Consider the following 24337-nt stretch of genomic DNA (forward strand, 5'->3'; position numbering starts at 1 on the left):
TCTCTTGAATATGCGAGTCAAGGCTTGGGTTGGTGGATTGCTGCCTAGCTATTCTGCCTTGGTTGGCGCTAGATATTGACTCACACGAAACTAAACTAAAACGGACAGAGAGAAGGGAAGAATTGGAATCTAGAAATACAGATATAAGGAAATAAATGGATGCATGTGCTTTAAGAATCAGAAGGGAAATCAATGGCTGTCTTGTTTCGTTATTGCTCGAATCATACAAGTCTAGATAATATCAGATTTCATACCATGCCATAGTTTGCCTGTGTTCATACCCGAGCCCCATTCATGATAAATACGTACCGTAAGACTCACTCCTACAAAGGAGGGAATGAGGAAGAAAGAGTTCCGCGGAATGCAAGATAGGTTAACCGATACTATCATCACCCGGTGCACCGTAGTCGTCATCGTTCTTGCTGACAGGAAGAAGACATGCAGCACACCACCCGATCATGGGTTGGGACTATCCGCCCTCTGTCCCATCTTCATCGCAAGGGCCATACTCGTGCTATGTGCATAGTGCCTGTTCATGATGTCCCCCGGGTTGGCAGAGGCGGGGTGCATGTCCACGTCGAAGGAACCCCCTGCTGTTCCTGGCTCAGTGGCACCAGTGCCAACGCCAGTCGCAAGCCCCGGTCCTCCTGCTCCCGTGGGGCCCACTCCTATGTGGCTGCCGGAGTCATCAGCAGGCATGCCGAAGCCGCCAAAATATTCATCCGCCTGGGGAATGCCCGCCCAGTGGTGCATGGAGCTGTAATCCCAGCCGTTCATCATCGGGGTTCCGCCAATGGGGCTGTCCCAGCTCGTGCTCCAGTTGAGCGTGTCGAACATGTTGTCCATGAACAGCTCCTGGGTGGCCGTGTTCAGGTCGTCCATGTTGCCATAGGTGTTGGCAAAGGAGACGTCAATATAGGTGGGACGGAAAGACGACGTCGTCATCGTCGCTAGAGTCGGCACTGCACTCAATTGTGCCTGCGGTGGAGCCGGCGTTGTGGCCGATGTAGGCGTGTCCATGGTATGTGGCGGATATGTCTCCTGGAACTCTTGCATAGCGGCAGAATGCCGTTTGCTGGCATCATATAGCCTGATTATGACCTCCAGCGACCGGCGAGCGGTGGTGGACCAGCCCTGCAGCTCTTTGAAGACTCGCATAGCGATTTCGACTTGATGGCGGCTGGTCTCCACCACGTCGACGTCGTGAGGATCCGAGTAGAGCGAAAGAAGTGGGACCATCACGGCTTGATAAAGGAGCCATGTGGCATTCCAGCCAGACATCTGACAAGCCTTCTGCCCTCTCCAGGTGGAGGCAATGTCATTTATCAAATCCGCGCATACGCCACGGCACAGCTCGATAGCCGCTTGCCTCTCCAGGGAGAGACTATCCCATGGGATCTTGCGCATGGCGTACCAGAGCAGAGCAGGGCGGTGAAGAATGATGCGATTCGACAAGTAGCGCCACCTCATGACGTTTTTGACGACCGTGACTCCGGGAGGTTCGTTGGGGTTTGGCCGTGAATAGTCTGCCCGCACAGATGAATGCTTGTACCACTCCTGGTACAGGGCATCCAGAGGACAGCGTTCATACTCTTCTAGAAGAGGAGACACGGCGAGCGCGTCTTCCATCCTTGTGCTGATGATACAGAAGCGGACATTTTCCTGCACCAATGCCAGCATGGCGGTAGATTGACCGATTGGTTCTTGAGGCGGTTTAGCTGTAATAGCGTGGCTCATTCGACCCATGCTCGGCCTTCCGAGAGTGTAGCCAGCCCAAGAATCCAGCATGAACGTACACCACCATATTCTGCGGCGCATCTCAATTGAGAACGATGCTTTCTGAATCTTTGCAGGGCCCACACCTTCGGTGTAGTCTCGATGCAGTCCCAGCGTAGTGGCAACTCTCAAGGTGGCACCCATCAAAGCATTTGCCTGATTGGGTATTTGGACGTAATGAAGATAGAAGCCGCTCAAGATGGCAAGCGCTTGGACGGTCTCGAGGTGAGCTGAATCCAATGTGTCCAGGTTGAGGTGCTGCTTTGCTCTGTTGAAGTAGACATGATGGCCAGTATCCTCTGACGTCCCCGCTGCCACGCTGCCCATGGCCAGGACACTATTGAGAAGTAGAAGCCACCGAGAGTCGGTTCTTTGAGCGGCCATATAAGTGTCTCTGAAGACTTGCTCCTCAATCAAAGGGATGAATGGATGGACATAGCTAAAGTAGGCATTGATGAGAGGAATTTCGTCCCAGGCGGATGCCGAAGAGGTATCGTTTCTTGTCTGGTCAGACTCACTCGTTTGATTCTCTGGAGCCGGTGATGGTTCACGGGTGGGAATGACGCTCCTCTCGGGAGATTTGGTCAAGCAGTCTGGATCAAGCCAGGTGATTACTCTCAGGACAGCCATGACGGAGGATATCCCAAGATAGGATGAATTCTGCTTGACCGACAAAGACAGCATGTTGACATCGTCCGTGATGCCTTTCAGAGCATGGGTTTTGCGGTCGGCAAAACCGTCATTGCTGTCCTCCGGTGTTGGTTGCAGCTGCTCGAGGTTGGCAGCATCCGGATTCACGGGAGGAGGTTTCTCCTCAACGCTGGGTGTTCGGGGCGAAGGGGGATGAAATGGATTGCTCTTCTGGATGAGCTCGACGAGCCTTTCGCGAGGGAGCTCTTTCAGCTGGTCTGGGTGCACGCTGGGAAATAGCTTCTGTATGATGACCCGATATTCCTGGAGCGTCTGAGAGATCTTCTCGACAGACCTGGGCACGAAAAGTCAGGAGTCGCCAGTGGAAGGCATGAACAGGCTCTCTGCTCACCTTCTGGAGGGCAATTGCCGTTGTCTAGGCTCGGTATAGTGACAAGACGCAGCCTTTCGATACCACTGACATGTTTCACAGGGGTGCTCTCCACTGCACCTGATCTTGCGGCGGCGGCAGGGCTCGCAAGCCCTCACGGTGGAGGTTCTTCGCTTGGAGGCCGAGCTTGCGTTTTGCTCGGCCTGTTCTGGGCTGTGATATTGCGCAGTCTCGAAGGTATGAAACATTCTGAGATGGACTTGGCCAACAATCTGGGACTCTGGCCAAAAAATGACACAACAGGGGTCTCCAGAGCAAGATGAGCTCTTAGTTAGATTGGACCTGGCTGAGAGTGGGCTGGGGACTCAGAGGCTCGCCACAGCGCTGAGACCTCGAAGTCTCAACCTCAGGAACTTGTGCCAGAACACCCAGGACTCAAATGTGTGAGAATCAGTTTTCCCTGAAAATGTCTTCTGCCAGGGCGATGATGCTCTGATCGACCTTACGGCCGAGGTAATCAAAGATCGACAGGGCAGCAGCTAGCAAGCAGATTGGTTGATAGCAGTGAATTGGATAGGCAACGATACAAGGAAGACGCAGGAGGTACAGAGCTTCTCCTTTATGGCTCCCACAAGGGTTCCCACATACAGAACATTGGGTTGGTCAGACATCGAAGCCAGGAGGAGTAGAAATCTCAGAATCTAATATGCTGCTGGAGAGTCCTGTCTGAACTAGTGCCACGGGCCATATGGAAGAATCCGGGGAAACTGTGGAAAAAGCATGGGCAGTGGTGACCGGGGAAATGGTTAAGTTCAACGATATGCATGACGGGCGCAGATACCTTGTTTGTGCTAGAGCTTGCGCCAGTAGCTTCAGAAGGTGGTGTGCTTGTTTCCTGGCGAGAGTAGAGGGAGAAGAACGGGACCAGAGAATAATCGCACGACCAGGGTCATGGACAGGGGTGTAGTGGCTTGGGAGGCCCTGGCGTTATGTAACCAGGGTCGACGAAAGAGCCTTGGAAAAGCTCCAGAAGGAAGTGAAGAAGGGAGACGCAGAGTTGGCTCGTTGAGGTGCATGCAGTAGCGTTTTCGATTGGCATGGACAAAAGCTAAGGAAAAGGCTACTGTATGTAGGAGGAAGGGGAGGGTCGAGGTTGAGTGACTTGACTGGTCCAGGGGGCCGTATTTGTCAATCCTCTGTCCAACCTGTCAGTAGGAGTCAGTCCTGGATGATATGATGATTGCCACAGAAGAGAGCTTTGGAAAGGGGGAGGGAGGAGGGATTAGAGGGAAGTGATGGTGTGGGTGGTACGTGTAGGTGGTAATTTGATGAGTGATGAAGTGGTAACAAATGGTACTGGTGGGATTACCTGCCAGCTGCCCACTATCCGTACTGCGTAATGTCGGAAGAAGAAAGAGTTGTAGTAGTGGTGGTAGCAGATTCGAAGAGGTGGTATTGGTGGTGATGGTGGTGGTGATGATGATGGATGGACCCAGAGACCAAGCACTGCCTGCGCCGCCAGATTGTGGGGAGCTTCATGATTTGGCTCTGACCGCCTCCACAGGCCATCGACATCCACATCGCTATCACCACCCTCGCCAGCACGTTCAATAACGCCTAGGTACCATCTCCACCGGCATCTCTATTTCCAATCCCCATATCAACTTCCCCTGTCCCACTATCCACATGGCTTGTTACATGGCGACGTGACTGACGAACAACGACCACAGACACCTCCCATCGTTCCCTCTCACCCGGCTGAGATTCTCATACACCACCCTCCCTCAAGGTGTCATCTCTTCCCTCCAAGCCCCGTGGGTGCCCCCCTCTTGGCCCAGTCTGCTCCTAGACTAAGAAAAACCCGTCCCAACCCATAACGACCAGCCTCGCCGAGCCCGTGAATCACTTATTTAGCCGCCATTGACACTAAGAGAGGGATTCCGTGTGTCCGTCTCGCTTTAGCCGGACGGGCCCCATTTGTGCTGTCATTCTCAATCTGCCGAATATCATCCCATTGCTCCATTCGCACAAATGCAACTTCCACCCCCCTTCTGGAATCATATCATTGGCAACCCACCGGAGCTTTGCTCTTTGCCTTGTGCAACAAACGGTCGGCAAGCTACGGAGTCCCTGCAGAGTGTGGTTGGACGCACGTCTCGTCTGACCCATCCTCTAGAGGTCTATTCTTGCGAAGAGAGTAGGAAAGGAAGCCTGACGAATTGCCCCAGCTACGCCGTATAGACGGAAACTCTCTCCTCTCTATTGTCCCGACTCAGGAGGCCATGTAACATCATCACCATGACATAAACCCTGGCCTTTCCATTCCGATGTTCTACCGGGAGAAAGGCGCAAGGGAAACTTTTGGGCTCCTTCTCTAGCACTGTACAGTTACACAGCCCCTTACCAAGCCCTTCCTTATCCTTTTGAAACAAGATCAAGAAAATAAAGGCCTCACCAGGCTGACTGTCCGCTTAAGCAAGGCGAGCTTCAACCGTCTCGAAATCAACTTTTCCATCGGGCCGAACCAGGGCAAACGGCCTTGCCCTGGTTTCTTTCCATGGGTCGGTAATATGCAATAACCGTCTTGGGCATGTTGTTTCATGCTTCGTAACCTCGGCTTCCCGGGGTCCATGGCTGTGCCTGTCTTACTGCTCCCCAGCCCCCAGGTAAGTCCAGTCGAGTGGTGGTTCTCCAGCCTTGAGCCCTCGCACTCGGATAATCTGCTGGTCATTGGGCACCAAGTCAATAGCGCTGTCGCTTAAATGACACCCTTCCCGCTCCTCAAACACAAGGCACTTGACCGGCCTGTCTGCAGACACATGCATCTCGTCACCCACTACCTCGACCTTGACGTTTCGATCGGGAAACTGGAGATATTTTAGAGGCTGCGGCCAATCGGTGTCACGAGCGACCAATGTGCCGTCGACCCAAATTCGCGCTGCCAGGACATGGGGCTCCTCCTGCACATTGTCGACCTGCCCCTTGAGAACGTCGGTAGTCCCGTTGGCCTTGATTTTGATTCCTTTCTTCACCATCTTGTCTTTGATCTCCAGGCCGGTCCGGACGGACACGAACCTGACCTCCACATCTGCCGTGATCTCGGTCAGCTTCGCACTGACGACCCACAGCTCCCAATCCTGCGTCCGGGGTTCGCGGGCGTGTGTGACACTCCAGTCGTGGTGAGATCGACGAATTCCGACTGCTACCGGGGCTAGAACACGCGCCATGGCGTAATACGCCGGTTTTCTCCTCAGGTAGTAGTCAACAATCGACCAACTAGTCACCGGCCAGCAGTCGTTGAGCTGCCACACCAGGGCTCCGCCGCAGTGTCGGTCGTCCCCCCATTGTTTCCGCCAACCGCGATAGCCAAACATCAAAGCCTCGCATTGGATCAGTTGGGTCAAGTGGATGTAAGCCTCGAGTTTTGTCACCGTTCTCACGTTCTCCACCAGGTACGTGGCAATTCGTCTTTCGTGGCCGTCGGCCTTGTTGTGAAAATCCAGCACATGACTTTGCGGGTAGAGATCTTCCTCCCTTTCCACAAACGATTTGATCGTCGCAATATGAGGGAATGCCTCCATGCCGAACTCGGAATTGAACCTTCCTCCCAGCGAGTCGAAGATCTGGTATTTTTCCTGCGTCCCGTGCCAGACGTTCCACTGGTGCATGTCACCAACCGTGGGGTCCGAGCTGATCTTGCCGTCACCCCATGGCGATCCCGGATGATAAGGGATCCAGGGGGCCTCCGCCGCTGCGACCTTCGGCAGTAACGATTCATAGATGTAGCGGGCTGGGAAATCAGATTTTAGCCAGTGCTCCTCGTTCTTGTCTTCATAATCGTAGGTCAAATGGGCAGACTCCTGGACTTGGTAGTCTTCATTGTTGCCGGCAAAAATCACCACGCATGGGTGATGGCGAATCCGTCGAACATTGGCCACAGCCTCCGCCTCGATCGACTTCAGGATTGCCGGAAAGCAGGGATAGTTTCCGCATCCAAACATGAAATCCTGCCACACCATGATCCCCAACTCGTCGCATGCATCGTAGAAGGAGTCGTGTTCGTAAATCCCTCCTCCCCAAACTCTAGGCCACACCGTTAGCTTCCATCCCATCAAAAGGACCGGTCGGAAGGATTCGGGGGGTGCCCTGTCTCGTGTTACCTGATCATTTTCTGGTTCGCCGGTACCATCAATTCGATCCATGCTCGGTATTTCTCAGGAGTCACGTTCGTCAAAAAGCTATCGGTGGGGATCCAGCATGAGCCACCGCAGAAAATGTCGACATCGTTGACCCGAAAGTAGAACGATTTTCCGTGAGAGTCTGGCTCCTGCACGAGCTGCACCTTACGTAACCCGATGCGCCGTGACTCTTTGTGTAACACAGTCCCCTCAATCGAAATCGTCACGCTCACGGTGTATAGGGGCTGCTGTCCATACCCGTTGGGCATCCATAATTGCGGGTCGGAGACCTGGAGTTCGGCGGCGGTCTTCTTTCCCAACACCACGTTGGCTTGCCTTGAGAGGATCTGTCTATCTCCCAGACTGACTGTGAAGTGCGCTTCGACATGGCCATACTGGGCCTCGAGTCCTTCGACATCCGCAGAGGCGTGGATTGTGGCGAGCTTGTAGTCATCTGAGAGGACGACGTCGGTCCGCAGATCGGCTATTCTAATTGAATATATCTCCAGCCGAACAGGTTTCCAGATTCCTGCACACATAAGGAACGGTCCCCAGTCCCAACCCCAGTGATACTGAGCTTTCCTAACTGCCAGACGTGCTGAATCACCGTTGAAACAGATGAATTTGTGCTCCGGATGCTGGTCTTTGATTTCGCGCGCTTTCAGGAAAGCGGGTTCGAATTCGATCTCCAAACTGTGGTCTGATCTGGACTGAATGGCCTCCGTAACGTCGACTCTGTGTGGCAAGAACATGTTGTCGCTTCGAAGGATGGTTTTGCCATCTAACTTGACATGAGCAAAAGTGTCGAGACCATCGAAGGCCAGCACAACTTTGGAGCCTTGCGCCACAAAGGGCCTGGCGAGTCTAGTCCGATAAGTCCACGACTTCAGACCTACCCACTCTGCCTTGATCTCGTTGAATCCGACAAAGGGATTATCCAGTCTGGTAAGTGTCTACATCAGCTCTGGCCGGTGGTCAAGGAACGCCACAATATACACACTTCTTGTTGTCGATCAAATCCTGGTGCACAGTGGAAGGGAGCTTCTTGACCGGACACCAGGCATTTTCACCAACATCATCGCTCTGCTTGAATGACCACCCAACGGACAAGTCGACGACCTCCACGGGTGCCAGCATGTCATCGACCCCGGACATGTCCCCCATCGGTGTCTATATGTCACGATTGTTTTCTAGGGAAGAAGGAAGAGAGGAAAGTACGAAGAAGCAACACTGTGAGGACGTATGGGTAAAAAGATCCAAAGAGTCCTGGCACATCGAAAGAGAAAAGAGCTCAAGCACGGGGAATTGGAGAATTGAAAAAGGTTCCAACTGCCACGCCACGCAACACGGCGTGCTACCCTTGTAGCAGTTTAACGAAAAGAATCCACCTCACTCACCCACTTGATCTGACGGTACGGAGACCACGCCGCGACATGAGGATCTCTGAAACAGAGTAATGCTCAAGAGCAGACAGGCAACACATGACCCCAGTTTACCAGTGATTGCCCCCATTGAGCAAGGCGGAAGGTATCGAAAGTGGCATGGAGACAGGGCTCGACAGGGTCGTGGGGGGTTATGACGGAATGGCGAGGTTAGCCGATAAGCCAGTCGGAGAATTTGTAGCCGGGGAGCTAGGCCATATTGGAACGGCGGAGGACAAGAGCTCCGGTTCGAAAGGGGAAAGGCGTCATTCTGGTTTATCAAGCAGTCCGGGCATCGAGCCTCTTCTTTCCGCATTGCTCAGAGAAGTCTGACTCGGTGCCCTGCAACCTGGCCGTGTCTTTTCTTTCACGCAACGGAGTACGTACTAGCGACACGAAAGGAACTCTCGCCAGCTGGTTGATTCCGCCAGCACCCAAACGCAGCAACACACCCGCCTACCAGCTGCGCTCAACCGTGCCAGCGGTGGAACATAGGCGAGTCCTCCAGCTGACCTCGAGAAACCTCTATTTCCCTTTCTGTAAAGGAACTACCTCCCGTATCCTAATCTGATATCTACACGGGCACAGATGCCGACCTTCATGGCATCGAACAGTGCTGCGCCGTTGGCAGGCAAGAGTGGGATTAGACATACGGAGTGCAAATATGCTGTGGTGCAGAAATGTCGCCTGCGTCGGGCAGTCAACCCCTAGTGAACCACAACCGCTACCAACCCCATGTGTCAGGGCCTCCTTTCATGGGTCCTTCCAGTTCACTTGTTACCCATCCGCCATAATAATCGCCTATGAAGAGAGGGGATCGATCAGATTCCGCCGCCACATGGGGTCCAATTGCTCACCTTCCTGCGGGGTGACCTTTTCCTCGTCAACGAAGCATTCCCACGGCACGCCGCTGGCGTAGAAGGACAGGTACCCCTTGATGTCTGTGAAGGCTGGAGTCGGCGACTCATAACTCCATATCTTGTTCTTGATGGTCTGCCCCGTGGACTTGTCGGTCAAATCCCAGTACGTGGCTCGGCCTTTCCATTCACAAAGGGACGCCTTCTCGGGGACCTGAGTAAGCTTGAAAGAGTCCGAGAGTGAGTTTCGGGGAAGATAATATGCTGCCCGAGTGAATTGGTTTGGGGTCAGTCGCGATCTGGCGAGACCAAAGGGTATTTTCATGGACTGGTGGGCTTGCTTTGTCACGACATGGCAGAGGAAGATTGGACGTACTAGGAGGATGGGTAGTTTCCAAAACCCAATACGCTGATTTGGTGTCGGCTAGAGTCTGGCCGTTCCACCTCATCAGCAAATGCCTGGGGGTTTTCTCCAGCAGCGGTGGGCGTGGGAAGTTGTGCACGTTCAACTTGGGTTTCGCAGCCATAGTATCACAGCGATAATGATGGAACTAAACACAGTAATGGCTGAGATTAGGCTCACTGTGTGGTTTACATGGTCGATGACGATATAGAAGTCTGACTGCCTGGTGTGCTGCCCTATTAGAGACTAGCCACAGGCGGTCGTTTGTGCTCCGATCAGCGATCATACAGATCTCGTGGCGTAGGGCAGCGTCGGGACCCCATGCAGGGGACAAGGTACACAAGGGTTCAGGGAGTCAGCGAATCGACAGTTATCCTGAATGAATAAATCATATTATTGTCTCTAATCATACGGATGTCGTTTTGTATCTCTTCCAGGTCTGGATCTTACAAGTCAGTCGGTCGGTCGGTCCCCTTAAGGCATCCTGTGTCCCACCTAGTCAGGTGCCCTGCATGTCCTGTTTCTTTCAACCTCAGATCATCCTCATCTCAACTTGTTATCGGTGACCACTGTAGCTACCATCCGGTGCTTCTGAACACCATGGACAAGTGATGGAATCCTCCTACTCCTGTCTCACCTCACGTCGTCCCCCCGGCTCCCCTGGGGAAGTCGCCGAGGAAGACTAATCATTCTCATTGGACTGGATGTTTATTTTGGTTCTGTTCAGGCTCTGCCCCGCGCGAATACGAAGGGCGAGCGTGGCCAATTTGCCGGACAAGCCACTGGCTCTTTTCCTATGATGCAGCGAAAGAACGCGGGTCAGGCCTGTAATGCGGGAGCGAAGACCAGCAAACGACAGCCCGTTCAGGCAGGAATCGGTGTCCTTGGGGCCAGGAGGACATCCGATCTTGTCATGACGGGGACCTCGTCCTTCTACAAGCAACGAACTCCAAATTTTTGACTATGGGGCCCTTGTTCGCGGCGTCCTCGGGGACTCGAGTCTATTTTTGCCACTGATCAATGATCGAAATTTGGGATTTAAGCAAAGACCTCGTGGCGAGCCTGGCTCTGCTTTAGCGCTGCCTTAGGACCGTTCTGTCGGGGTCTACGCTCGGGGTCCAAGCCTCACCTCGCAAGCCACCCAGGAGCATTTCACCTGAAATCTCGAAGCAAGTCCTTTTGCAACTGGGCTTCATCAAAGTTTCACTCGATCGTTTCTTAGCACGCACGAACACGACATGTCTTCTTCCCTGCTGCTGAGCGCTGCCACGGGCGGCATTTTCGGTGCTGCGTTGACGGCATCGGGAGTATATGCCCCGTCTGTTATCATCTCACAGCTCCAGCTGGGGAATTTTCATATGCTCAAGAGCTTCCTCGCCGCCAGTGCCTGCAGTGCCTTAATCGTGGCCGGCGCGAATCGAGCACAGTATGCCAAACTCTCCCCCCGGTCCGACTCCTCGTATGGCTGGTTCATGAGATACGATGCCAACCTCATTGGCGGCCTTTTACACGGTATCGGCATGGCCTTGACGGGTGCATGTCCCGGCACGGTCCTGGTGCAGCTGGCGATGGGCGTGAGATCCGCCCCGGCCGTCGCTGTGGGATGTGTCTTGGGCGCCATCGCCTTTGTCAAGTCGGCACAGCACCTCAAACGAACGCCACCGACGAAAACATCCCCGGGTCCCTCGCAACAGACGATGCAAGAGAAGCTAGGCCTGTCGACCAACTCGATGATTCTCCTTTACGAGATTTTGTGTCTTGGTATGATCGTCGCGGCCACGTACTTGGCACCCACGCGCGACCATTGGCTCAACCCGATTGTGGGCGGACTTCTTATCGGCGTGGCGCAAGCAACCTCCGTTCTGTTCACTCGCAAGACCCTGGGAGTTTCCAGTGCGTACGAAGACATTGGGAAATATTTTTGGAGTGTCGTGGACGGCAGGACTCCAGGCCCGGGCTTGTCGAATATCGTCTTCGCCAGCGGGGTCATGGCTGGGTCAAAGATCATTTCGCAATTTATCCCCGCTGTGTCCGAGGCAGGAAGCCTGGCGATCAGTCCCGTTGCCGCCGTCGCTGGGGGGTTCACCATGGTGTTCGGGGCAAGAATGGCAGGTGGATGTGCAAGTGGACATGGCATCTCTGGGATGGCCACCATGGGCCTGAGCAGCTTCATTACCGTGGCCGGCATGTTCGGAGGCGGCATTATACTGGCTCTATTGCGCCGATGAGTGCTGAACCTGATGCGCTGTCCCATTCACCAAGATATTCACATTTCATTCCAGGCAGTTGTCTGAATGACCACCGCCATCGCACCATACAGTGACAACCAACCTCGACAGCCAGGGGCAGTCACTGCCTGTCCGTGACAAGCATTCACTGTGCGATGGAACACCTCTCCCGGAAGAAGAAGTGGTCAGAACATTCTGCCATTTTACCTGTCTGGTTTTACACACCATATCCCTCGACATCCTGAGCTCCTATCGTCCTGCCTGCCTGCCTTCCTACCTGCTAGCGGTCACTACCACAGATCATCAAACTCTTGTGCTACCAAACATCCCCCGGAGCTGTCATCACTGGCTTGTGCCATTCTTCAGGCGACGCAAAACAGAACAAAAAATGCCTTTCCTCAAACTCGCCCCGGTCGAGAGACCTGCGCGCCCAGTCCAGGTATCCGCAGCCCCCGGTGCCGGCACCTCGACTAGTGCTCCCGGCCACGCCAATGATGGATCTGGAAACCCGGGTCTCAATCACTCCAGCACGCAAACTCCCGAGGACGAGGACAAGGACAAGGACAAGATGGACAAGATCAAAATCATCAACAACATCACCAACAATGGCGACACATCCGGGTGCAAATTCCTGAAACTGACGCCAGAGACCAACAAACCCGCCACGGTCCCTGCTCACACTGAAGCTGGCACTGGCACTGGCACTGGAACTTAGAATTCATCGGCACGTGCGGACCAGGACTGGGAAGATTGTGGCGGAGACCACAAGGCTCCCGGAGCCCAGGAGAAGTGATCGTATGTGGACGTGAAAGTGGTCGTGAAACCAGAATCAGAAAGAAAGGGGTGTGCCTGTGTATGTGTATGTATATAACGATCAAGCATGCAAGCAAGCAAGCAAGCAAGCAAGCTAGCCAGAAGTGAACTTTTGGAAACGGGGTTTGGTGCAAACCACCAGACTCGAATGGTCTTCTACAGTATGTATGTATTCATGTACAAGTATATATATATATATGTGCGTGCGTGTGTGTGTGTGTGTGTTTATTCGAGGGAGGGAGAAAGAGAGATAGATATCCAGCCTTGGACAGACAGCATCGGCGACGACGACAAATCACCACTAGAAGAATAACAATGATCCCCCTTGTGATCCCCCTATATCCCTCCCCTGCTCATCCCTTCCCACTTCTTCATCTAGCTCCATCCATCTCCATTCACCATCTATGTAGAACTATCGACCCATCTATCCATTCATCCATTTATCCCCTCCGCCCACCCCTGCAATGGACAGACGGATAGAGAGGCAGTCCCACCCCAGCCCCCCCGTGCCCACCTACCTACCTACCTAATCCACGCTACTTAGGAGGCAGGAGTATATATATCGAGATACATACATACGTACATACGTACATACACATACACATACACATATACACCGCAGCGGCAAGTCAGTCGATCTGTATAACCCCGGATCCAAATGCGAATCTAAATCCAGAAAAAGGCCGGTGGGTGTGTAACACACACAATTGGATCTATATACATATGTGCGGGGTACATGGGTACCGGATGCATACGGTACTGGACATCTGTCGAACATCGACCGATCTTACATTGCATTTCATGGCATCTACACACGAACCAAGGCTTGCCTGCTCACTCGCTTTCTTTTCTTTCTAGCTCGGCCGTGGCAATCAATCCAATCGCCATACACGTTGTAATCAGGCTGCACCAGATTACGAGATGTACAAGTATGTGTATAACTGACAGACAACTCGCTCAAGAAACTTGGCCAAAACAGCGCCAAAATGTCCGGCATAACTCCCGCCTTGTCTTGCTCGCTCGATCGATATCGTACAAACCTGATATCCAATGCAATCAATGTCCGAGCAAGCTGAGATTTGGTCCATCTGGTTCATGTCCGTCGACAAACTGGTCAGTCAGCCAGCCGTCATCACTACCATATTCCTCGTGTATTTACACCATCTCATCTCATCTAACTCTCTCCAAGGCCGTCAAGATCAGCACCGCTGCAGGTAATTGCTGGGCACCAATCCAATCCCGCCTGTCTTCATGCCCCTCGCACTCTCCTTGACCTCAGCCTCCCACCATCCGTCGTCCTGTAGTCGCAATACGGCGAGGATGTCGCCCTTGGCGAAGGACAGTTCTTCGGGAATTGCTGCCGTGTAGCTGTACATTGCTCTTGCTACAAGAAAATGACGTTAGTAAATGTTTCCAATCACTAGCACCCTGACCGGTGGATGGATGGTTGACTTACCATAATGCAAGACTCGCGGCTGACGCTGCTCTTGAGGCGGAGGAGCTCCTCGGTATGGTATCGCTGCAAGACTCTTGCTCCTCTCCCTCCGCAATTCAATGTCCATACCGCTTCCATTGACGCCTCCGCCTCTTTGCCGGCTGTCGTAACCCTGCGGTTGTTGCTGGAACTGCTGAGGTGGTTGTTGTTGTTGTTGCGGATATCGATCCCCACCAAAGCTGGAGTTGGGTCGCATCATTCCCTGTCGACTTCTTCCACTGCCGCCGGACCCGTCGTAGCGTCCCGGATCCTGAGAGCTCAATTGAATCTCCATGCCGGTGCTTTGCCGCGATTGGCTGGGTGCCACTCCAGAACCTCGTGATCCTCCATAGGGATTGGGCGAGGCCGCACGGTATTGCTGAGACCCAGGTCGTCCTCCTGACATCATTGCTGGATTCGGACTGGCCGCCCTAGGGGCCATGACAGGCGCCGGACTTCTCGAACGTGGTTGATATCTTTGAGTTTGTTGTGGCTGAGGACTCACAGCACGGGGCATGGCGCCGGGACCGGGACTTCTAGACCGGGAAGGATGCTGGCTTTGAGGCTGGGGTTGCGGGCTCGCTGCTCTCATCATACCGGGTCCAGGACTCCTCCTCCCATTACTCGTACCAGGTCGTGATGGCTGGGTAGGCCCTCCTCCTCGAGTCCCCCATGTCTCAGTGCGGTTCAGCATTTCGCGCTTGGTATGTGCTGGCTGCGGCACACCGAGAGCACTCTGCGCTCTCCCACCTCCCATTTGTGCCGGCCCAGCGGTCTCATATGCCGGTGGAGGTGTGCCTCTCTGTGCCGCCAGGCGGGCTTGACTTTCAGCACTCAGGATACTTGGTCGAGTGACTGGCTCTTGGTCAGGTGCAGGGGTTGCCACGCCGTGGTACCTATCCACGGCCACCCGCGTACTTGATTGTTTGGCCATGGCCGTGGCGCCGCCGGCAGTAAGTTTGAGATCTGCAAGTGCCTGTGCAATTGGATCGTGCATCAGCTCGTTGCCCATCACGGAAGGTGGTGGCATGAATTGGCTGCGTCGATTTGCGGTACTTGCTTTGGGCGTCGACTCTTGCGCACCGTCCGGGCTGGCCACGTCGAAGACATTGTTGCCCACACTCAATTGAAAGCTCGCTCGAGGATCTGCCGCCTCTTCGCCTTCGGGAGCCATGTCAACTGCATTTCTATTGAAATAGCTTGGTGCTTGACGAGCGGAAGACTTGGTAGGACTTGACTGCGCACTGGTCACGGTGGGATTCAGGTTTGTGCGAGCGCTGACGGCTGAGCCTCCATTCCAAGTGTTACGGCTCGAGGGATCGTTAGCGGACGGAGGATCGTGATCTTTCCTGGACTTCCTCCGGAACGGACTGTTGGAGAAGAAACCAGACCTCTTCTTCTGGATGGATTTTTCGGGTGACGCCATTCCCGGTAGTTCAACGCCATTGATGGGTGGTCCTTTGACGGGTGAGACTGCGCCTGAGCTGAGTTCCGCACTGGTGAATGAGCTTGGTGCCGAATAATCACTCTGATCGTCCCTGCTATCTGGTCGAGTGTTTGAGGACAAAGCAGAACCAGTAACCGAGGGGGCACCGTCGCTTCTGCAGAACATGGTCATGCCGTCCGTCGGATACTGATTATGTGGCACATGCGGGACCTCCCCATGTTGGCTCGGGCTGTAATTCGGAGGCACATTTGGTCCTGGGTGTTTGTAGTTCAACGGCGGTGGTCGTCCGCTGTTGCCATTGGACGGCGTCGGCATATCATCCTCATCTGGCCTCGTCGGCTCTTCTGAGTATCGCCGCTCCGGAGTTTGGCTGGTCCTGGGCTTTGTAGAGTTTGAATGAGTCGGAGATGATGATCTGAATGCGGGATTCGTGGTCCGTGAAAACTGGGCCACGGAATAGTTCTCGTCTTCCGAAACCTCAGATGCCGTATCCACGTCCCCTCGACAGAAGTTGATGTATCGAGGAGGGTCAGGGATTTCTTGGCCTGTTCCGCAGGTTTTGATGAAGCAGGAAATATCCTTCTCGACCTCACAATTCTCCAGCGCCAGTCGGATCTTTTCGCAGGACGCGTCGTCCGAGACGCACACCGTCGAGGCAATGTTGGCGAACGCCCACAGGGAGGACTTGGTGAAGTCGAGGCGCTCTTCTTCGAGATCCTGGAACTTGTCGCACGCGGCTTTCCACTCTTTGTTCCACCGACCGGTCGTCTCCTCCAGAACCTTGATCGCAGCCTCGTATTCGTTCGAGTTGGCGGCCATGTTGATCTGTGTCTTCTCGAGCTTGGCCTTGTTCTTGCGCTCTTCTTGCCCCATCACCATGTGACCCTGAGCCAGATACCCCTTGACCCGCAAACAGTCCTGCTCGTACTTGTCCCGACATTTGTTGACGTGGGCGGTTTGTGCTTGTTTCGTCTTGAGCAGCCTCTCAATGCCGTTCTGGATGATTTTGCGACGCTCTTTGATGCCGCCTGCGAACGCTGCCAGTGGCTCCTCGAGCTCGGACCTCATTTGCTGTGCGATTAGGGCATGTTGCTTGCCCATCGATTCTGTCTCTCCTCTGGCGACATCGAGGCTGGTCCGTAAGGTCCCCTGTTCCACACTTCCCAGTGGCTTGCGAGATAGGCTCAGGAGTTTTTTGGCATAATCTTCTTCCAAGGCTGCTCTTGCACTGTAAAAGGCTTTCAGTTCGTCGGACGTGGTTTTGGCATTTTGCATTCGGGTCAGGAGAGGGTCGACGCCGGCGTCATCTCGTCCCCAGAAGTTGTTGGAGACTGGCCCGAGTAGTTAGCCAGTGGCCAGGCGTGGGCGATCCGCAACACTTACAGCTCAACGGCACAGATGGAGGGGCACCTATTTCCGACGCAGTGCCTGGCGGCATCGTGCCAGACCCGTAACAATGTGTTCTCTGTCTCTTTGTCGAAGTGGTTGATATGAATGCAAACACCGAGTCTGGAGATTTCGGAGTTGTGGATAACTATGCGAGGATGCAATAATGGTAGAGGATAGTGGAAAGCAGGCTGATTGCATCTGCGACCCCAACGATGGGCGCAGTGGGCGTGTTTGGGGGCTTCCCAATTTGGGTTGGCGTGTGGTTCCCTAGCAACCAGCCGCCAAGACAACATTCAGCCTTGTCGCAGTCAGCAGCACAGCCTTGTTTCTTCTCTCTCTCTCTCTTTCTCTATTATCATTCATTGATTCAATCCACCTCGAACATAAACCCCCATCCCTTCACCAGACGCGTGTCTACTCCCGCCGCCTTCAGCATCCCCCACACCGTCGTACTGACCGAATCCAGCACCGTCACCCGCAGCCACTTCTCCCAGTGCTCGACGCGCTGTGCGGCGAAGAGATTGGTGCAGAAGGTCGTCAGTACCAGCGCGCCATTGGCTGCCACATCCATCACCATTTCGTCCAGAGTAGTCTCGTTGACTTGCGCAATCTCAGTGTTGTCTGTGAAGCCCAGATGGCGCTCCCAGTTCGCGCTGATGTCTACCCCGATGGCGGCGTAGTTGGAGCGGATCACATCGTTCATGCCTTTGACGTACGGCGTCACCAGCCCTATCGAGGTCACACCCAGGCTGCGCATGAGTGCGTTGAGTGACTGGACTGACGTGGTCGCCTTGATGCCCGTCTCGGCCTCAATAGCCGCACAGAGCCTCTCATCATGTTCAAAGCCCAGCCACCCCGCTGACGTGCCGCCCCAGCCAATCACATCGACTTTGGCATCCGCCAGCAGCCTCGCCGCGGCCAGTATTGGTTCCAGAACGAACTGGGCGTTTGCATTGGGCGAGATGTCGATCGTGGTGACGCGAAATCGAGAATAGTGCACCGAGATCGCCAGGCCTTCGGAGTGGATGGACGAGACGATGGCATTTGTCAGCGGCTCTAGCGCGGTATTCGACGAAGGCACGATGACTCCAAGCCGTACGGTTCTCATCGTTGGTATCTGGTTTTTCGTATTGGCAGTTTCCGAGTTTTTGCGCGAGACAGATGAGCAGTCTGTCGGAATTGACGCTGATAAGATGACGTCGAATCCAGCCTTTGTCCGGAGTTCAACGCCAGAGGCTGCCAAGACATGGGAATTCTGCAGCCAGAAATGTTTTACCTTAGCTTGCCTGATTGCTCCAGTGCTCCCTCCTCCTGAGTCCAAAAATGGGCATTGAGCAACATCTCACTACTCATCGTGGATGTGTCGCAAAAGCTCTCTGATGCGCTGCACCAGCGCACTGACTGAGGTCAGGCACGCATGGGGCATAACATAGAGGTTTGTTTCAGGATAAAGACCGAGTACTGGTCCGAGACTCAAGACCTCACACTTGCCGAGCTTCTCCCCAGACACCTTTCTCAACAGACCTGCGCCTCAGAACCCCCTTAACACCATTTATTTGGGCGTCATCCAGCGAATCACCTTTACTGATAATATACCTCATGAGCTATAGCAACCTACAATATCTATATCGCTTAAATCAAATCGCTACCGGCTTTCCACGACGTAATCTATATTAAATTTGAGCCCAGCAATGGAACGCTATACCATATGATTGGGGGACAAGCCTCTGGTTGGCAGTACGAGACAAAATCTCGGGAAAGGATCGAAGACTCACAACAGTTCTGCATGAAACACTTCAAGGGAACGTTGAAGGCAGCAGATGTAGCTAGGGTTGACCAGATTTGTCGCAAAATTCCGATGCCGCGGACTCAAGTCATCCATGGAGTCCCAGTCCACAAGGACTGCCGGCATTGAGTGGTGGAGGCGCTTGATGAAATGCAACGGGAGGGTGTATATAGTCCCAGTGACTGACCAAGAATGCCTTTCTCAATTAGAGTCTATGGCTCGCAAGCCCTCCCAAGTCTTCGCTCAACCTCTTCTTAATACCCAATCTCTTGAACCACCAGGCGTATTCATTGGGGAATGGCTCCAAGAGGTGGTCAACCCACCGAAACCAGTCGTCTTCAAACCATGATGCAAAAATCGTACTAGCATATTCCCAGTAGCTCGGGCACCAGCCTGCACTCTCCCAATCCAAGAGGACGATGTTGACTGTTGACCCAGTTCGAATCATGATATTCTTCTTTTGAAGGTCCGCATGCGTTAGAACGGGCGGATGGCCGACTAAAACTTTGGGTATGACTCGAGATCTCTCCAACCATCAGAAGGGAAGTGCTGATGAATCACCAATTAAACCTCTTCTCTGCCATCCCTCTGTCAGTTCTTGGCCTCCGAAGTGAACATGGGCAGAGGCTCCCACAAGGAAATTATTTCGGCCTGTTTCTCGCCGTTCACATCATTAGCATGTTTCTAGCCAGCGTCTGGGAGAGGGAGGGCTGTTTCGTTAGGCGTTACCCGTAATAACAAGCCACCCTTCCACCGATATACCGCGAGAGTCGTCATTGCTTACGAAGTATTAACGGTACGTCTATCTAGGTTTAGAAATTCAAGCAACGAGACGGGGGTCACGCACTTTCGCATAGAACAAACAAAACGAGGATAAGCTTCATAACGATATTATTATTACTAACTCTTGGGGACTCGCCGAAACCACCTCGCCGGACTGGTTCGGCGTGTCCTCGCTGCTGCTGGTGCTGTCGGGCGTCACGTCGTCGTACGCAAACGCGTACCCCCGCCCCGCGATCTCGAGCTGGTGCACGAGCTTGCTGTACCAGTTGGTCGCCGTCGACGCGGTGTAGTAGCAGTCCGCTGTCACGCCGTCGGGCTGGACGTTGCCGCCGTCGAGCAGCAGCGTGGAGCGGTTGATGGCGGCGCACAGACGCGGCACCACCGCCTGCTGCACCGCCGTGGATGACCCGTCGAGCGCGAACGGGCCGCTGGCGCAGCTGAAGATGTCGGCCGCCGAGGGCTGGGCGAATGTCGCGCTCGCGCCGCTGTCGTCGGTGCAGGTAAGCACGTCGCCGCTGGCGGTGCATGTGATGTCCCCCTCCTGCCCGGCCTGGCTGTTGATGGTCAACGGCTGGCTGGCGTAGGTGCTCCAGACCTGGTCGACGTAGGAGGTCCAGTAGTCCGAGAAAGCGTCCGCGTTGAGCTGCATGTAGTCAGAGGGAGCGATGACACGGATTGGCTGGCCCTGCCCGTCGGTGACGCAGAGGTCATTCCACGGGTATCCATCCGCGGCCGTCTGGTTAGCCAACGCGTCACACAGCGTCTGCAGCGCGTTGGGCTGGAGACCTGGCGTCGTCTGAGTGCCGGTGTCGGTCCCCGTCAATTCGATGCCCAGGTTCATGCTGACGAAATCGACGTAGCTGATGTCGGTATAGACCACGCCGTCCGAGGTGTACGTGAGCTCCACGAAGCCCCAGTTGGTGGAATGCTGGGAGGGCCCGGTCACGGACGGCTCGACCAGCGCCGGACCTGAGGAACCCAGGACGACGGAAAATTGCAGGGTGCCCTGAGCCAGCCAGATCCGTCCGGCGGACACGGTTGTCGGAATTGTGAGGTTTGTGGCCTCGCCAGAGCCGGACACTGGTATTGTTATCTGGTTCGGGTCGAGAACGGTCGGGACAGACGAAGAGATGTCCGTCGGCGGATAGTACCATTGGCCATCGGGCCCGAGCAACACGAGCATTCCATTTGCGTCGTTCCCGGTCATGTATAGATTGACACTCTCTCCCTGGGAAAGGGTGTTCACGACAGATACTGGTAGTTGAGTACCAGGAACACTGTCTAAAGTGAAGGTTGTTACGTTCGAGATTTGACGAGGTGTGATATTGGCGCCGGTAGAAAGATCTCGACGGACAACATTATAAGGCGCCTTCGGCAAGGCAGAGCATCTGTGCGTCAAGGAGGACAGTAAAAATAAAGGTAGGAGGAAGGGGGAGGCTTCGAGATACATGCTCTCTCGCCAACGTCGGGTAACAACAGCTGTAACGGGTGCTCCAGATGGAGATTTAGTTTGGTCTCTGCACTCACAAGCGCGGCCAAGATTGCTTGTTTGCGATGGATGTCGATACAGACAAGCATTCCAAACGAAAGCGTCCTCCATGGCCGTTATTAATCTTTGCATTTCTCGAATGGCAGGGCAAGGCTGAAGAGAGTCCAGACATCTGGTTCTGCGTGTAGAGGGTGGCTAGAGTTGAAGAGAGGAGGTCGACCAAAGTTTGTTTGTTTACCAGCCATAGCAATAGGGAAGATATACTTTTCCATTGACCTAGCTGTGTCTCTCTGACCCGCTTGGAGATCGCGGTGGCTTCGTCTGAGACCCACTCTCGTAGATAGGGCGGATTGAGAGGGACGCGCAGCTTTCGCGACTCGACGCCTGAAATATGCATTGTGTGGCTAAAGGAAGATGTGAAGTATTGACTCTCTTCCGCAATTGCTCAGAATGTACTTAATATACCGTGGGCGCCTTTGTGGAGTGCCCATACGGTGTGACAACGCGACGAACATCTGTTCTTCACGACCACGACTAGCGTCAGTGGCGTCGGCACCAAAGAGATTTGGCCCACGACCTGAAACGAGGCGCGTGGTCGATTAGAGTTTCGCCTCGGTGACAAGCGTCGACAGCTGGGGTTCGCTAATCGGCGGAAAAATAGTGACAGCTGCACAGCATGCCAGCCACCGACCGACAAATCGCCAGCCACGCGATCCCGCGCATAATCCCCACCGTGGGAAGTCGTGATAGGGTTTGCGTTCAGGGGTTGGGATCCTGCAGGAACCAGTGGATCCTCTCGTGGACTGCTTTGGGGAAGGACCCTGCACCTGTTCTAGCTGTCGAGGGAGCCATATATACGTCAGGATCTTCAGATCGGGTCGTGAGAGGGAGGCTACATCTTGCCAACCCCAGCGGGACCGTCCCAAACAGATGTTCAGCGCAGGGAGCAAGAAAAGCCCTTAAGCTCCTTTGATCCTGATCGCCAGTCTCTAGCCGACTCGCCTTCCAGTTTATACGTGATATTGGAGCCCTACTCCTGCGGGAAAAAGGTGAGGACGTGCGTATACCAGCATTTGCAAGGACACTGCGTAATCATGAGCCCAAAGATGGTTGGGACAATCAGTATTGTCCCACAGATGAACGACAACAGGAGAGTTGTCGACGTCATTGGCCATGCTCTTTGAGAGACCGGACTTATGACGTCCAGAGAAGGTCAGTGAAGCAGCTCGTCCATATCTCCGACCTCTCGTGAGGTGGATGTATGCTGGAGAACCTGCAGTACTGGGGTTGGGACGAGAGCGACGCCACCCTGTGCTCGACTGAGTTCTGTTGTCCAACCAATGCTGGCAACCAAAGACACTCATGAGTAGTGCTCCAACAGCCTGATCTCGGCCGACCAAGACATGTCAGATGTGCGAGGCCGTCCTGACTAATTGGTCAATCACATGTGGTGCCCGGATACTAGCTCGGCACCATCAGATCCCGGAGACAAGAACTTACGGAACGCCGAGAAGCCGAGACTCGAGGCAGAACGAACCGATCGGCCAAGTCTGGTACCCTGGCCTCGTCACTCTGACAAACGGGGGTCAATCCAGGGGCACGGTTTGTCAGCCAGGCACCGTCGGGTGGAGGTGCTTCCGACCATTGGATCAAGTATACATACATAGGGCGGAGACGTTTCATACCTCTTTTCGCAACATCTCTCATGCAATCACAAGTACCTCGACAGGCTCATACTCTTGCTTCATACCTGCTCTAACCAACATAACCCCAACATGTCGAAAGCGGTCCTCATCACCGGAGCCACCGGCAAACAGGGCGGCTCAGTGGTGAACGCACTCCTGCGCGCCAATGCCGATTTCCAGATCCTCGCTCTGACGCGTGATGCAGAGGGAGCCTCTGCGAAGCGGCTGCTGCAGAAATCCCCCAAGATAAAGCTGGTGGTCGGCAATATGGACGCTGCGGACGAAATCTTCGCGAAAGCCAAAGTGGCATCGAACGTGCCCATATGGGGGGTGTTCAGCGTACAAGTATGTCATCTCCTCTCTGCCTCGGAACTGTTTCAACGGAGCTGACTGGGTCTTTTGCACACAGACTGCTATTGGAAAGGGCGCCAACGTCCAGTCCGAAGAGCGCCAGGGGAAGGCCTTGATCGACGCCGCCCTCAAATCCGGCGTCAAGCATTTCGTCTATTCCTCCGTCGACCGCGGCGGCTCCACCAAATCGGACGCGGATCCCACCAACGTGCCACACTTTGCCAGCAAGTACCGGATCGAACAACACCTCTTCGAGAAGACCAAGAACCACGAGATGGACTGGACGGTGCTGCGCCCGGTGGCGTTTTTTGAGAACCTCGCGCCGGACTTCTTCGGCAAGGTCTTCACGACGAGCTGGGTCCGGACGCTGGGGCGGAAACAGAAACTGCAGCTGGTCGCGACGAGCGACATCGGCTTCTTCGCGGCCGAGGCGTTCCTCAAGCCCGAACAGTACAAAAACACCAAGCTCTCGCTGGCAGGCGACGAGTTGACCTACGACCAGTTCAAGACCATCTTCGAGCAGAAAGTCGGCGCGCCGCTGCCCACCACCTTCTCCCTCGTGGCGGCCCTGATCATGTGGATGGTCAAGGACTTGGGCTACATGTACCGGTGGTTTCGGGACGTGGGATATGGGGCCGACATCTCCAGCTTGAGGCAGCTCAATCCCGAGTTGAAGGACTTTGCCACTTGGCTTGAGACGGAGAGCCCGTTCAAGAACAAGCGGACGTGATGGTGGGAGTGCGACACGAGCCGTTGACCGTTCCGTTGGAACAGTTGACCGGCTAGGCTGCGAGATTCAGGGCAGGCGTACTCGGTACTATACCCAGCTTGGACACGTTACTTGCGTCACAAAAGAATAATCAATTATTAGTCTCCAAATATCAAACATATTAATTGCTATTAGATGAGAGCAAATCTCGGTGGTTTCAGTTCCCGAGCCTCTTTGTCCTTAGGATTCTGCTTCGGAGCCTGCACCTTCCGAGAGTGGAGCATCTTCGGCGTCTCATTTTTCCGTAAAATCAGGGTGTACCTCGTACTCGGTACCGAGTGCCCCGGAATAGACGCCCTTCTGCGGCCTCGCTACAGGTATACTCGGTGGCTCAACAGACCAGCGTTTCGTCACGTATCTCACCGTGGTAACCTTTTGGTCGTCGTGCATTTGGGAAGTCCGAATCTCTGGCTACGGCGATGCTTGAGATATATACACACGAGTATACTTATGACGATAGATGACAC

The 24337-nt window shown here is 54.3% G+C and overlaps 9 protein-coding genes across 9 annotated transcripts; 3 read left to right on the forward strand and 6 right to left on the reverse strand.

Annotated features, from left to right (window-relative positions):
* Nucleotides 1-456: 456 nt before the first annotated feature.
* AYL99_02631 (hypothetical protein) lies at nt 457-3045 on the reverse strand (the record flags this gene model as incomplete). The annotated part of the gene is made up of 2 exons (XM_018834147.1): nt 457-2761; nt 2819-3045. 2 exons carry the CDS (start codon nt 3043-3045, stop codon nt 457-459), a joined length of 2532 nt encoding a protein of 843 aa, XP_018696771.1.
* A 2397-nt stretch (nt 3046-5442) lies between these two features.
* On the reverse strand, nt 5443-8139 carry AYL99_02632 (hypothetical protein; the record flags this gene model as incomplete). Its single annotated transcript, XM_018834148.1, has 3 exons — nt 5443-6880; nt 6958-7917; nt 7976-8139. The coding sequence occupies 3 exons, from the start codon at nt 8137-8139 to the stop codon at nt 5443-5445; spliced, it is 2562 nt and encodes an 853-aa protein (XP_018696772.1).
* A 1058-nt stretch (nt 8140-9197) lies between these two features.
* On the reverse strand, nt 9198-9780 carry AYL99_02633 (hypothetical protein; the record flags this gene model as incomplete). The annotated part of the gene is made up of 2 exons (XM_018834149.1): nt 9198-9517; nt 9630-9780. 2 exons carry the CDS (start codon nt 9778-9780, stop codon nt 9198-9200), a joined length of 471 nt encoding a protein of 156 aa, XP_018696773.1.
* A 1114-nt stretch (nt 9781-10894) lies between these two features.
* Nucleotides 10895-11884, forward strand: AYL99_02634 (hypothetical protein; the record flags this gene model as incomplete). The annotated part of the gene is made up of 1 exon (XM_018834150.1): nt 10895-11884. One exon carries the CDS (start codon nt 10895-10897, stop codon nt 11882-11884), a length of 990 nt encoding a protein of 329 aa, XP_018696774.1.
* A 388-nt stretch (nt 11885-12272) lies between these two features.
* On the forward strand, nt 12273-12599 carry AYL99_02635 (hypothetical protein; the record flags this gene model as incomplete). Its single annotated transcript, XM_018834151.1, has 1 exon — nt 12273-12599. The coding sequence occupies one exon, from the start codon at nt 12273-12275 to the stop codon at nt 12597-12599; it is 327 nt and encodes a 108-aa protein (XP_018696775.1).
* Nucleotides 12600-13896: 1297 nt separating this feature from the next.
* AYL99_02636 (hypothetical protein) lies at nt 13897-17056 on the reverse strand (the record flags this gene model as incomplete). Its single annotated transcript, XM_018834152.1, has 3 exons — nt 13897-14081; nt 14154-16949; nt 17002-17056. 3 exons carry the CDS (start codon nt 17054-17056, stop codon nt 13897-13899), a joined length of 3036 nt encoding a protein of 1011 aa, XP_018696776.1.
* A 318-nt stretch (nt 17057-17374) lies between these two features.
* AYL99_02637 (hypothetical protein) lies at nt 17375-18115 on the reverse strand (the record flags this gene model as incomplete). Its single annotated transcript, XM_018834153.1, has 1 exon — nt 17375-18115. One exon carries the CDS (start codon nt 18113-18115, stop codon nt 17375-17377), a length of 741 nt encoding a protein of 246 aa, XP_018696777.1.
* Nucleotides 18116-19595: 1480 nt separating this feature from the next.
* AYL99_02638 (hypothetical protein) lies at nt 19596-20783 on the reverse strand (the record flags this gene model as incomplete). Its single annotated transcript, XM_018834154.1, has 2 exons — nt 19596-19599; nt 19699-20783. The coding sequence occupies 2 exons, from the start codon at nt 20781-20783 to the stop codon at nt 19596-19598; spliced, it is 1089 nt and encodes a 362-aa protein (XP_018696778.1).
* A 2057-nt stretch (nt 20784-22840) lies between these two features.
* AYL99_02639 (hypothetical protein) lies at nt 22841-23831 on the forward strand (the record flags this gene model as incomplete). Its single annotated transcript, XM_018834155.1, has 2 exons — nt 22841-23095; nt 23160-23831. 2 exons carry the CDS (start codon nt 22841-22843, stop codon nt 23829-23831), a joined length of 927 nt encoding a protein of 308 aa, XP_018696779.1.
* Nucleotides 23832-24337: the final 506 nt, after the last annotated feature.

The sequence above is a fragment of the Fonsecaea erecta genome, assembly GCF_001651985.1.
Source record: "Fonsecaea erecta strain CBS 125763 chromosome Unknown Scaff2, whole genome shotgun sequence".
Lineage (NCBI taxonomy): Eukaryota > Fungi > Ascomycota > Eurotiomycetes > Chaetothyriales > Herpotrichiellaceae > Fonsecaea > Fonsecaea erecta.